Source organism: Protomyctophum parallelum (genome assembly GCF_964188405.1).
Source record: "Protomyctophum parallelum genome assembly, chromosome: 15".
Lineage (NCBI taxonomy): Eukaryota > Metazoa > Chordata > Actinopteri > Myctophiformes > Myctophidae > Protomyctophum > Protomyctophum parallelum.
Window position 1 is genome coordinate 45,541,098 of NC_139710.1, and position 15,418 is coordinate 45,556,515.

Below are 15,418 nucleotides of genomic sequence, written 5' to 3' on the forward strand. Positions count from 1 at the left end.
CATTGGGGGTTTTCATCGGGCAGGGCAGTTCTGAGGCACAGTGGAGAACAGACGCAATGGGCTAATGTGCTGGATCAGGCTAAAATCACATTTCTCTCGCCCGCAGCACTTTCAGTGGATTTCAGGCTAAGCCTTGTTCCCTCTGCACAACACTGAAGGGTCTTTACACCACAGTGTGGATGTCTAGCCAGTTATTTGACCTCTCACTGTCAGACAATTTGGGTACTCAGTTGAAACCATAATAAGACTGCCATGGGCCAAAACCTCACTCCCTTAGAACTTTGCTCAGAGCAGAGCACAGGCACTCTCAAACATTATAGAGAAGATTAAATAAAATACACCTTGTGTCTTATTCCTGGAGGATATCAGCCATGCCAAAGTTGAGGTCCTAATTCACAAATGGGAAAGATGTGGTTCATGTGTATATCAGATTTAGTAAGGCATTCCTGAATTTCCTCAACAGTTGCACTCGTCATCAAAGGTATTGCTTAAGGAACGCTGACAGTATGAGGGCAGAGATGGATTACATTGGACAAACTTGCTCCTATGACTTGGCACTGGCAGTTCAAGATGAACTGCGGTCTGATCTAGGGAAACTAGCATCCAGGCCAGTTTGTCAGAGCAGACTCAAAATGAAGCTGAAAGCCAAACGACTCATCTTGGCCTTTTGACATACAATAAATGAGCAGAAAGACCTTTGCTGAGAAGATGACTATGACAAAACAAATAGTAGGCTACATTGCATCACAGTCTATTATTTTTGAAAAATTAACAATCCACATTTCTCATAATTCCTATTTATAATTTTCAGGTGGCTATAAAAATGGCCCAGAGTTGTTCTGTGGAAGTTACAGTACCGGAGAGATCCGTTTCATAGTTGATGCTTTGATACTTAATTGTCACTGCCAGTGTGAGCAAACGGGGAGAGGCAAACCTGCAAGTTCCCTCACATTACAATACAATACGAATCACCACATTTTCCTTCTCTTTTCAAACAATGTGTCTTTTGGTAAAAGCAGGAACACTATTTCCCTAATGGTGGGAAAGTCACTTTTTGCACAAAAATCTTTTCATCCTCTCAAATCTAGCTCTTTTTCACTATATTGATACTTTAAATAGGCCTGGAAGCTTGACAGGACTGTCAGTATCGGTAGCAGAGCTGATCACTTTTAGATTCAAGTTGGCCCATATGGAGACGTTGAGCCTCCCTTCATTTGGCCTGAGTGATCAAATGGGCCATACCGAAGGGCCAAGGGAAGTTTTATAGCTCCCTAGTGTCCACCGCCTCAGCACTGCAGCACAGCAAATCAATAGTCACCCTGGCCAGATAGCACAGTGGTCTATCAAGGCATATTGAGCTCCTGTTTTTCTACAGCTATCTCTCATGATGGATCATGCATAAATGGTTATTGCTATAATTATGGGAAAGAAACCCACCGTCATTTAAACAACGTTTACCGACTGAAAAATCTATTTCTGAAAATATGTGAAGAAATGTAGTGATCATCTTACTTGTGTCTGATTGGGGTTTAGTCTTCTTATATAGATTTTGATTGGAAAGAGTCAAAATGATATCAACCTGTTTTTCCTTGTTTTGAGAAGAATAACAGCTTCTGTCTTTTCAAGACAGAAGCTGTTTGCAGTGAATCCAAGCTCAAAGTGAGTTAGAAGTAAACATACATTTGTCAAGAAACCTACCATATAGTGACATGAATCATAGCATCTAGCATCAACGTTTCCGACGGCTTCTTGTGAACGCAGCATTTTTAAAAAGGGGATTTGTCAGTATAAAGATACAAAGCAGGAGGGGAAATAGGTATCGTGTCATGTCACATTAAGAATTCCGCGCCTTCTTTGTGCCTTGGGTGTCTCGCCTTTTCGCTCCCAGTCAGTGAGCGCAGTCATGCATACTTTACTGGAGCGACAGGAATGTGCCTGGATCAAGCCCTCTGACAGAAGGAAAAACTTACTCATTAGCAAAGAAAGCAATGACAGAAGGCAGATAGAGACCGACAGATGGATGGATGGATCCTGTTACAATCACTAAAACTAAATATCATGTACAGCTTTTCTATATTGTGAAATGACATTCAAATAAATCCATTCATGGAGTCTGATTCCATGAGTAATTCAATGATTAAAGGAATTTGAACTAATTCATACATCTGCTACATTGTACCTTGTACAATGGAGCAGATAATATGCTTAACCTACTGCAGTATCTGACCTTGCCAGATGTACAAGACCAACACTCCTTTGAGTGGGAATCAATGTTGGGACCGTGTTAGTCTAATATTGAACAGTCTGGGCCAATGTTATTGGACTGACCATAGGATAATTATAATAATATACACACTTTACATTTACAATTCACAAAGTGCTACAGGGTTTAAACCATTCCATAAAAATTGTAAAAAGGTCAATTTTAAATGTAGGCCCAATAAATAAAAGAGTAATTAAAGAACAATATAATATACCCTTCTTGGGGTAAAAAGTTGATAAAAAATGTATTATACGAGGAGCAGAAAGAATGGCTAATAAGAGGAGGTGTAGGCAAATGGGAGGTCTAAAAGGTTGTGTGAAAGTGTGAAGTCAGGGTCTATTGGAATGTGAATACAAAACGCCTGGGTCTGTGAGGCTAATTGGTGTGTAATGACAGTTGAGAATGGACATGAAAAGAAAGGTGGGGGAACTGCTCAGTTAAGATCTGGCATAGAATATACTTTTTGGAATTTGGAAAGTACTCCTCGAGACCGAATTATTTTCAAACGTGGTCTGTCTCTATCTCTCTCCCTTTTCTTTAACTGTTTCTGTCTCTTTGTCTTTCACTGTTTCTCTGTGTCTGTCTGTTTGTCTCTCTCCCAGCCACTCCCACCACACACTCCTGGACTGGCATTGAACTTTATTATTGGCCAAACTCTGCAAAATGTCATGTATTGGTTTCTCACACGTAGCCTATACTGTGTATAACTAGCTGTCTGTCCCTTCAGTGTTCGTCAAATGTTTCACTTCTAATTGTGTATGATCCTGAAATGAATCCTCTGCCCTATTTCCTGCCAATCTGTCATGAATCTGTACTTCTACCTTGGTCTATCTATAGGCACTGGATCCACTGGCCTCGACAATTCGGTGACTAAACTATTGTCTCATGTAAAACCCATCCATTAATCAACTTTATTTGAACAAGGCTTCAGTATAGACTACTGGAGGATGATGAATGATGAATAGACTATCAATAAAATGACAGTTTGATTCTGTTCAGGAGCAGAACCCATTTACACAGTTTGATTCTTAATTGCCTTAAGTAAAAGTAAGTAGCCTTGCCGAGCCATGAGGTCCATGGAGCCTATCTCCTGTTTCTGTAGAGTGAGGCAGCTTATCATGTAAGTACACCCCCTGGACATGACGCTAGCCTTAACTTGCAACACTATCTGGCAAAGAGAAAGTGATAGGCTACCCATAAGGCTTTTGTGGCACTGGTGTGCTGGTCGAAAAATAGACTCTTGACAACTCATCAGATCAAATTGTCAAAATGTTTTTGAGTTGCAGTCGTCAAACGTTATGTCAGCACTCACTTAATAATACAATTGTTAAATAAATCTGTTGACAGAGGCAGGAGACATGCAGAACACTGCTGTGCAACATTTAGTTCCTGGTTCTGCGGCATGCAGTGTCATAGTATGAGTCCAGCTTTGGGCTGCATCTTCAAACTGAGAGGTTCCTGAGGGACTGACTGAATATAGTGGAAGTGGCCTTGAATGGAAGACACAGCAGGAGGAAATAACCTCTGCATCTCCTCTCATCAATATTACAAACCCTTGTCTCTACAATACAGTAGAATCTCAACCTCCTTTAACTTTTAAATAATGCATGCCTTAAAAAAATTCTCCTTTTTTGCCTCAAACTATATTGCCTTGGTGCAACTGGTCATTATTATGAAGAAGAGAACATTGTAAAATGGGACAGGGGTTAAAAATAAATAGTGTACATTTTAATTGGAGCTGCAGCTCCAATATCAAATAATGAGGATGGCAAACCGGGGCCCATATTACAGGCTATAGTCAAGAAAACCCAATTAAAAGGTTTATTTCATTTCCAGAACTGCTTTGGCCTGCAGGACGACAGGCGTGAGTCGCGTGACACCGTGTGCGGCAAGTAGGCTACAGACACATAGTAGTCACCCTGTGATGGAGGTTAGGTAATAGGTCAAGTAGGCTACAGACACATATAGTCACCCTGTGATGGAGGTTAGGTCAAGTAGGCTACAGACACATAGTCACCCTGTGATGGAGGTTAGGTCAAGTAGCCTACAGACACATATAGTCACCCTGTGATGGAGGTTAGGTCACCCGACCGTGCCCGCGCCCCCGGTTGAAAGTGCATCAAGGTTAACCAAGCAAGGCACACCGCGTTGTTTTGACGCATGGCCACATGCCCACATGCACATCAATGGAAATGAATGCGCGCGCCGATGCTGCTGTCTGTGGGCACAGGCTGCGCTCCGCTGCAACGCTGTCGCTGATGATGGGACCGGATGAATGCGGTGCTCGGAACATTCCACCAATTAATTACAACCGAACGTGCCAGCCAGTCCTCTTTGTTTTGCTATCAGTTTGGATCTAGTGGCCTCAAGTTTTTTTTGTTAGGCAATGAAAGGAAACCTGGACGGAACGTATATAGGCGACATTTTCGTGGATTTAGAAACTGCCATCGCTTTTGTCTCGGACTCTCGGTAATATATAAAAAAAGACAGTAGGCTAGTACAGGATATATAGGCCTACTCTGGAAAACGAAAGTCGCGGACAAGTTGACATAAAGCACAATTGCCGAGTTTCCTGTCGGCGCCCCAACTTTTGTCTTTTCCCACAAACGTTTGGCTATCAATGGCGTTTTGAAACTTGCAGCTGTGGAACGGCGCGCAACTTTGGAACGAGATGTGATTGCAAATATCAGGCTATACGTCTCTTGCTGACGCGCGAATGAAGACAACCCGCAGCTTTGAATAATCTTTTTGTTATTGATTCAGGAATCAGGAGGATACATGTGATGTTCCTCTCCCCGCGTTAGCCTTCCCCCACATGAAACTCTACCTTCCGATTGATCCCCACTTCCCCATGCAGGCACGCTGCCACACGAGTGCCCCATGCGCAGGAGCTGTAGTGATGGGAGTCTTCAAATACTTGTTATAGGTAAGAAGATCATGCCATTTTGTGAGAAATTGCCTTTTGTTGCTGTCTTAAGTTACAGTTGCCTCCACGTGTGCTTGCTTGCCAACACTTTAACGCGCATAGCCAAACGTGTATAGAATATGGTTATAGTATAGGGGGAATTGTGTTGGGAAAATAAATAATCTGATCTAATTTATAGTTACATGTCTTTAAATTCTGTCACCGCATGGGGTCTATCAATATCTTCGCTGAAATTGCATTCTCGGCGAAATAAGCAGCTGTCCATGGTGCTGATTTATAAAGCATCCGCATGCACGCCTGAAATCTGAGTAGTGTGAGCCGTTAGGTTAGCCTGTTACCTCCCTTTCTGTTGAGCCTGGACCCTGGACCTTATAGGAGTACACGTGTGTTTGTCTGCCTGTAGCTTATGAGGAAGTAAAAAAGAACAACAAAAATGCCTTGTAGCTTAGAGACATATTGTGTTATCCTAGTAGCCCCATTGTAATGACTTGTATTGTATTTCAATGTGGACTTCAAGTTTAAAGCATTCAAGAATCCACAAATATGCCGTTGTACTTCATCACTACAGTGTGTGTGTGTGTGTGTGTGTGTGTGTGTGTGTGTGTGTGTGTGTGTGTGTGTGTGTGTGTGTACACCATAGGCAATAATTTACAGAACAGACTGAACTGGACATTTACAAAATATATAACATTTCATACAACTTTGCTTAGAGGCACAGAACGTGGTTAAGAATGCATGCGTTAACGTTCTCTCTTTAAAAACCGACATGCCCTCATCTGAGGACATTGACCTCTGAGTGTGTGTCTGTCTGGTGATTTGTGTGGCTAAATGATGCTGACTGGCCACAGACGATGACTGTGTATAGCATGTAAATGACTCCATGGACCCGGGATAGTGATGTCCCTGTCATTGTCACCATGGAAACAATACAAAACGCTATCGTGATGTGTTGGATGCTTAAGGTGCTGATTACGACAGGGCCTCTGAGTGTGATAGTATAGATTCACATCTGAGAGACAGACAGACACGTTTCTGTTATGTCCTGGTAAGATTTTTGAAAGATTGCCAATGCTATGCTTCTATTGCCCAAGCAATGTTGTCGTATTTAAAATGAAATTAAGAAGAACATCTCCCCAAGTTTTTGTCATTGAGGTGATGTGCACGGTTTGGTTCTCCCTATAGGGCTGTGACATTTCATTCTTGCCTGTGCGTTTGCTTTAGTTTGGCTTTATATGATATGATGGATAGCATTGCAGGATTGGAGGTGAAGAGGCATGTGACCCTATAGCACATCACCAAACACACGCACACACGTGCACACGCACACACGCCATGCACACACACACACACACACACACACACACACACACACACACAGTCACACACACACACACACACACACACACACACACACACACACACACACACACACACACACACACACACACACACACACACATATACGCAAGCACGCACGCACGCACACACACGGCTACTGTAACAATTCATACTATCATTACATTTTGAATGTACAGTTTCTCATAAATCATGATAGAAATGAATTCATCTTGTGCACATTGTCATCCTTGTCACTTTATCGCTTTGTTCTCTTTCTGCCTTTGTCTCACCCTTTCTCAGAAACACGATCATGTTCTGAGAATCCAGGTATAGTGCTATAACATCTCACGGGGTGGATTGTTGATATTCACAGAGATCATTTCCCTGTCACAGCCATTGGCTATTTTGGTCAGAATGCCTTTCTCAGCTGTACAACTTTGCATGTATTATTGCGTGATGGTCCTGCAATCTGACATGCACTTCTGTTCTCTACCATGTGAGCCCCCTCATCAGGCACACACAGCATGTAGATTAAATGAGACAGCATAATTATGGACGTGGAATTTTAATATGGTTTAGTCCACTGTTTCTCAACATTGGTATGCAGGGACCAAGATGGTGTGTGTGAGTAAACGTTCAGGGCTAGATTATCACTGAGCATTTTACAGTGTAGATTGGGGTCCCAGAGAAAGAAATATTAGTATCCGTGGCCTAATGCATATTGTTGGGGGAAGAAAAGTATATTAGCTCATATTATACTGGTTATGAATAAACTCTCCCGTGTATGAACCATTCATACTATTCATATTGGTAAGAGATGTGTGATGTATACATGACTCATGATTCTGTCCCGTGTTCCGGGGTTGCTGTAACCAAACAACGATGACCTTAACTGGATGTTGTGCAAACGCCTCGGGCACCGAGATGAGACTTATTATGAACTCTAGCGTAGAGATATGATGATCAGAAATGTGATCAGAAAGGTCAAATAACAAGTTGGGAAAGTCTGCAGGTTGCCAACGGCCCTCAGAAATGTCAATAACAAGTAGGTTGCCAACGGCCCTTGGTTTCCTGGACGTGTTGTTTGTGGTGATCATCAACTCTGGTTAGGCCCTCCCGTCGATCGGCCAGTCCGGTGTGTGGGTGGGGACTGGCTCGAGGAAGGGTTGCCGAAGGGCAGACTTGGTGAACGCCCGATCGGGGGAGAGTATATAGCCGTATGGGAGACGGTGTGGCTTTAGTCAACCAGCAGCAGTTGGCTCTCGATCGATCTCTGCTACGCATGATATTTCACTCTTGGATGAATCTTTGTAATAACTCTTCTATTCAATAAACCTATTCACTTAGACCTATTGACTCCGTCTATCATCTCTGTCTAAACATTGGGGAACCATAACAATATCAAACTGGGTATCCTTGTAATTAAATAGGTTGAGAATAACTGAACTAAACTATACTGGAACTCCAATCTACACTGTAAAATCCTCACTGCTTATTTAACTCTGAGGGTCTGCAAATGGAGCCCATGAAGGTCCTTTTGGTTAACTTCCTTTTGTACCCTCTTCTGAGTTAGTCTCGTAAGCATCCATTTGGACCGCTGACCAGACGTTGAGAGCCACTGTTCTAGTCTGCATCCTCCAACTAAGCATCCCTCTCATTGCTTGTTTGATTTCAATGAATGAATGAATGAATCAAACAATCAATCAATCAATCAATCAATCAATCAATCAATCAATCAATCAGAGGTGGACGGGTGGTACATTTGGTATAGTCTTTTTTTATAGGGGTTTCTTGTGACCCTACCATTACAGTTATATCCTATGGCAGGCAAAAATGTCAAACTTTCCTTTTGCTTTAAGTAGCATGCGACATGTCAAACTAAGGTTTTTTCATGATTCTGAATCCATTCCAAGCATTAGGTTTGCACATGTCACATGCTACTTAAAGCATAAGGAAAGTGTTTGACAATTTTGCCTGCCATAGGATGTTAATGGTAGGGTCACAAGAAACCCCTATAAAATACTGACAGCCGGTCAGCAAGTGGATTCATGAATGTGTGTATATAGACAATATTTTAGGCCAATAAAAAATACTATATACCAAATTTCCCACTTTAAACAAAAGAAGCCTGTCGGCTGCCGGACTACTCTGACTTGATAGGATTTCATTCCTCAAAACCTGCTTCAGTTTTTGAGATATTGACCTATTCATGACGGCTAATGCCTCTCAAAATGTAATGTTAAGCACATTGAAATCACAACAATTAAGCTATTCTGATGTTAGCGTTTTAATTTGAAATGTATTGTAGGCCCATTATATTTAGGTCCAGTAGGATGCCAACGGGGGCTCAGGGATAGAGTGGCTGGATGTTGGTGCGTGTGGTGGTGGTGTGTGTGTGTGTGTGTGTGTGTGTGTGTTTGTGTGTGTGTGTGTGTGGCCATGCAAGTCCTTGCGACCATTTGGTGTGGTTGGGGCCATTGAATTGAACCAGTTGAATCACTTGGGTCGACTTGGGTCGATGTGCAACAGGACATATCACACCGCTGGGACGAACGCTAAAACCGTCTCTTCCCGTCTCGACCCTTTGATGTGGTTTGTGCTTTAAGAGGCACCAGACTTCAATAACATTCATGAATCATATGTCTCAATATATCTCTCAATATCTCAATACCTCAAATCTTTCCTCTCCTTCAAGTCACCCTGATTTATTCTTCTTTCTCGGATCCCTTCTCTCCTCATGTCTCTCTCTCTCTCTCTCTCTGCAGACTGTTGATGGAGAGGCATTCGAATGTCAGCCGGTACCGTGGTTATCGCAGGTGGAATTCTGGCTACAGTCATCCTACTGACCATTGTAGCTGTGCTGTGCTTATGTAGATTGCAGGTATGTCATACCTGTTGGCTACACCTCTTCCAGACAAACACAGTATTTGGGAATACTGTGGAATCAGACAATGTTGATGATGATGAAATAATGTGCCTGATAACTGTCAAGGTCGGCTTCTAAAACACAAAGACATACCCCTCATATTGTATCAGCAAGCTTCAGTATGACTGACCTTGAAACAATCAATGCACAGTTTTGCTCTTATCATATTTCCTTTATGCCCCCCCCCCCACCTTTCCATTACCAACAGTATTACTGCTGTAAGAGGGAGGAGTCTGAGAAGGGGGAGGAGGCGGAACCAGCACTCCCCACCATGTCACCGTCCCGCTGCACCCTGCCACTGGCTCCCACCATGCCACCACCCATGGCTCCGTCGCCCCCCTTGCCTGAGCGCTACAGCGACGAATCCGACAGCTACCCACCCACTTTCCTCACGGAGGCCAACGGGCCTGCTGGCTACTCCCCTCCTCCGCCCCCACCTCCGCTGGTCCACCACGGGATGCAGAGGTCCCACACCTTCTGCCCCTCGTGCGCCCGACACTCCCTGCCATACTACCTGCAGCACCCGGCGGAGAGACTGTGCAATGGCGGCCGCAGGATCAGCTACAGGACTGTTCAGCAGCAGGAGCTGGACCTGCCGACGGACATGGCCAGCTTCTACCAGAAGCTCAACCTCATCCGCTCCGTCACCATGAGGGAGGTGGTCACCCACAGCGTCAGCACAGATGTCTAGAGGCAAGAGGGCCGGTGCTGTAGGTTAGGGCTCTGTCGCACTTCGTCGCACGATGGCGTCCCTCAAGAATTAGGTATTTTGGATGGCATGGCCATGCGACAAAGTATAAATTAAGCCTTAACGTGGAACACTGAATGGTGAGGAGAGGCAATGTTCATTTCCAGATTACAGTGAGTGTAGGTAGATTCTATATGCAACCACACAAAGTAAGAGGTATTTCGTTGGACTTTGCTGCCTCCATATTGGGCCTAAGGTGCACATGGGGAATTGAGAACCTTTTGGTTATGTGTACTGCCCCATGTAATAATGTTATTCCCATCAGAAAGTGGACCAGTATTACACGTATTTGGTAAATAATACCGTACTGAACTGGGCTGTGAGCAAAGGAAGTGTGTGTGTGTGTGTGTGTGTGTGTGTGTGTGTGTGGGGGGGGGGGGGGGTGTTCACTTATGGGTTCGCTCAGGGACACTTCAACATGTTGACTAGGTGTGCCGAGGATCTAATTGGTGACCTTCCGTACCAGAAACCATTCAGTGGCCCTGTAAATCATGGTGCACTGATGCAGCAGTAAAATTGTAAAGTGGATGGAATTGCACACACAGACCCTCAGCTGGAGGAGAGGAGGGTTATTGGAGAGTAGTGTGACACTGTACAGCATAAGTACACCCACCCACTCATGAATTCACCGTTGTTGTGTCTTTGTCTTTTGTGTCTTTCATTCACCTACCACTGTGTGAACTTTGTTAACACTTGGTTTCCTTTGAAGTACAGCATATGCACTGAAATATTACATGATTCACAGTGCCAACAAAGCAAGGGTACTGTGAGTATGTGAGTGCTCACTTTAACGTGGGAACGACTGTTTGTGTTACGGTATGCTGTGGTGCACAGTAGCACAGAATATGAATTATAAAAACCAAGGGCTCTTAAAAGGCTTTCAATTAACTGTTATTTCATTAATATCCTATAAAAGAGCTCACACACACACACACACGCACACACACACACACACACACACACACACACACACACACACACACACACACACACACACACACACACACACACTATAGACCTATTGTATATACTGATGTGAGGTGAGTGATAAAAACACTGAGAGGGTGATGAGCTTGAATTGCATTGTCCATCCATCCATCCATCTTCAACCGCTTATCCATAGTCGGGTCGCGGAGGCAACAGCTCCACCAGAGTGCTCCAGACTTCCCTCTCCAGAGCAACATTAGTGACTTCCTCCTGGGGGATTCCGAGACGTTCCAAGACCAGTGAACTGCATTGTTAGCTGCATTATCTTTCCTTGAGAATATACTGTATGACAGCTGACCAATCAATGCAGTCAAAGTGGCACCACCTGCTGAACAAGGCACCTTGCTGCCAGCCACAAGCACCCTCACTGCTTAAGGAACTCAATGTGTCATGTACAGTACATGGACTACATTCGTCCACCCAACGCGGTTGCTGCGGTCGGATGATGTAAAATTTGCAGTTGATGAGGAGACACTGGAGGCTGGCAGCTGGCAGCACCTGTGTTTTCAACCAACTCCCTCCATCAACTTGTAAAAGAATCCCAGGGAGACTACCATTTTGTTCACCAAAAAGTCATGTGTTGATCAAATGCTATTTTCTCATTGTTGTCATGAAAGAATAAGGCTATGGGTATACAGATATGATATTCAAGGTCTGTTTACCTCAATCTAATATCTCCAAAATATAGAGGACCCATTCTGTGAAAGTATTACATATTGTCCTTTAAAAGGTACTATAAGTTGTTTCAGTGTTGTGTAGGCCTAACTAACAATTTTGTAAGAGGATGTGTCAATCTTTTCAAATAGTAAATATAAAAGTTTGTGTTCAAATGCTGTGTTGTACAGGGTAAAACGATATTTACAGCTATATGAAAACATATTATTTGGATAATATAATAATAATAGACCCAATTCTATCAGTTCCACAAAGCCGTAGTAAAAGTGTGTTCTTGTTTCCTGTGTAGGAGGAAGACAGAGAGAAGTTGTGATTTGCTCATTTAGTTCATAATGTCTGTGAGTGTGCCTAAGACATGTGCAGAACCTATCATATTCTTTCAAGGGCGTGTTTGCTTTGCTCTCAGGCTCGCTCTGACCAGATGAAGGGCAGTTAGGTCAATAGAGCATCACAAATGGGTAGAAGCTAGGCAAAATCTAAGGCGTTTTGGAGTACAGTGCTGTGGGTTTCATGCATTTAATTGGCTTGCATTACACTTTACCACTTTACCCTCATGGTATCCCTATTTGGCCATGTCATTGTCATTATAGGTGAATATAAAAACAATGTTGCCCCCACCCTAATGTTTAAACATAGTTTACGTAGCTGATCGACGAGCTCACAACCCGTCGAATCACAGTATTTGTGTGTCTATTTTTGCTAATCGTCTTACAATGAAGTATATAGGGCTAAAGTGGTTAACCCAGCTTATTATTATTATTAGGCTATTATTATTATTACTACTACTGCTAGCATAAAAGCATTCGGTTTTTTTGAAGTTGAAACTAGCATACATAACATAACATATCCTATGGTAGGGTTTGGTGGTTTTATTTCAGTAGAAGTTGTCACAGGGGCCAGCAGATGGCATCACACCCTGTTTAATGCATTTGCATTTCTGTTCCTAGTGTTACCAGTTACTATTTAACATTTTTCAATTTACTGTACCAATAAAGTTATGGGGAAACGTGCTGGTGTTTGTGTTCGAGTCCTGATCCCGATGACCTTTGCTGCGTGTCTTCCCCCCATCTCTCTCCCCTTTCCTGTCTAACTACTGTAAAATATATCAATAAAAGGCAAAATGCCCCAAAAAGTTATAAAAAAAGGTTGACCATGTAAGAGTGGTGCAGAGAGAGTGCAATGTAGAAATAAACTGATCTTCTTATCTCATTAAGTTAGACTAGTGATTTAAATCCTGTGTTTCTCAAAGGAATTTGATGGGTTTTCTAAATTACTGTATATAAACATCACAATACACAAAAAAAAAAACACTCGTGTGAAGTGAGGGGTGCTCTTATCGTCATACATCATCATTCTGTGCTCAGCTAATCAGCTGAGCACATTTCGTGCTCATACACACAAACACACAAAGGCAACAAGGGACCTGTATATTGTATAGCCGGGAACTGACCCAAAAAGGTTGATAAACACTGGCAATACCTGGTTGACCATCCGGGATACCCCAGGGCAGTATAGTCTATATTAGATCCTATAATATTTCCCTCTATAGTATCTATACCAAATCTCTTTCCCCAAAAAATAGCCAATCTACAAGCTTACAACACATCGCATTGGGACTGCTATTGACAAATTGTCGTGCCATTATAGGGATGCTAGAGTTCCAGTAGTGATTTAATTTATTAAGACAAAGACAATTGTCAGAATTTGTAACCTTTTTAATGGAAATACAAGTCAATACATTGAGGATTTCAGTTATCATCAACAGTACAAAATGTCAATACTTTTGTACATAGAGGTATCAGGTATAGAAACACAGTACATGATAGTTATATTGACAAAAATGACACATACACTATTGAATACATTTCAACCATTTCAAGTCTCAGGAATCTCTGTCTCTGAATGGAATAACTTCAGTCTATATCCCATACATTCCTGCTTGTTTAGATTCAATACTTCTCTAAGGTCATCCACAAACCAAAAACTGGCATTAAATAACATGATTAATATGCATTGGTTGGCATCAGGAACGTCATGATTAATGAAAATGTGTTATGAATAATAAATATAATATATGCCCTGCAAGCAGCTGGCCAAGCTTTACATAGATGCCAATGGACACCCCAAAAGGCAGGCTTTACAATCCAAGATTGGAATCGTCAGCTTAATGATGAGCCATGATTTTCTGTGCCAGACACTAATTTGAAATAGACTTAAACTAGAACTGCACTCTGTCGAGTGCATACTTGCTTGTTGCACACTAGTAGGCCATAAATGGCCAACTAGTGTGCAAGCAGAGCGCGCAAGTACTTTAGACCGTTATAAACTGTCACTTTTGATGCATTTGCACCGTCCCTGCAAATTGTGCCTGATACGGCAGTGGTGCCAGATTACATAAATGTATACACAGGAGAATTACCTTTAATCCTCCCAACACTAAAACATATCGTCATTACGTCACCATCGAAAACCAATTACACTCTGGCAATGGGTCCTTTAATCCACATATTTCTTACGTCATCATTGAGAGCTAGTTATACATATACTATGTATATGTAATTTGTAAGTTGATTAGCGGTATACTGAGGTTACTTTGCGCCAAAAACCGTCCCAGCCAACCCGCCACTTTTGATGCGTATGCAAATAAAACAGCAAATTGTGCCCGATTTGCTGGGACCAGATTACATACATGACCATATTTCTTACGTCATACATATACTATATATATGTAATTTGTAAGTTGATTAGCGGTATACTGTGGTTACTTTGTGCCAAAAACCGTCCCAGCCAACCCGCCACTTTTGATGCATATGCAAATAAAACAGCAAATTGTGCCTGATTTGCTGGGACCAGATTACATACATGACCATATTTCTTACGTCATCATTGAGAGCTAGTCATACATATACTATATATATAATTTGTAAGTTGATTAGCGGTATACTGTGGTTACTTTGCGCCAAAAACCCGTCCCAGCCAACCCGCCACTTTTGATGCGTATGCAAATAAAACAGCAAATTTGTGCCTGATTTGCTCGGACCAGATTACATACATGTTCATATTTCTTACGTCATCATTGAGAGCTAGTCATACATATACTATATATATAATTTGTAAGTTGATTAGCGGTATACTGTGGTTACTTTGTGCCAAACACCGTCCCAGCCAACCCGCCACTTTTGATGCGTATGCAAATAAAACAGCAAATTTGTGCCTGATTTGCTGGGACCAGATTACATACATGACCATATTTCTTACGTCATCATTAAGAGCTAGTCATACATATACACACCATGTACTCTGGTCCCAGCAAATCAGGCACAATTTGCCATTTTATTTTACAGATTATATATATAGTATATGTATACTAAGCTCTCAATGATGACGTAAGAAATATGGTCATGTATGTAATCTGGTCCCAGCAAATCAGGCACAAATTTGATGTTTTATTTGCACAATGCATACGCATCAAAAGTGGCGGGTTGGCTGGGACGGTGCATACGGACCGGGCGAAAATATTACTTGCGCGCTCTGCTTGCGCAAGTAATAATATTC

The 15,418-nt window shown here is 42.4% G+C and overlaps 1 protein-coding gene across 1 annotated transcript; it reads left to right on the top strand.

Annotated features, from left to right (window-relative positions):
• Positions 1 to 9,315: 9,315 nt before the first annotated feature.
• fam163b (family with sequence similarity 163 member B) lies at positions 9,316 to 10,144 on the top strand (the record flags this gene model as incomplete). The annotated part of the gene is made up of 2 exons (XM_083785022.1): positions 9,316 to 9,408; positions 9,662 to 10,144. 2 exons carry the CDS (start codon positions 9,316 to 9,318, stop codon positions 10,142 to 10,144), a joined length of 576 nt encoding a protein of 191 aa, XP_083641148.1.
• Positions 10,145 to 15,418: the final 5,274 nt, after the last annotated feature.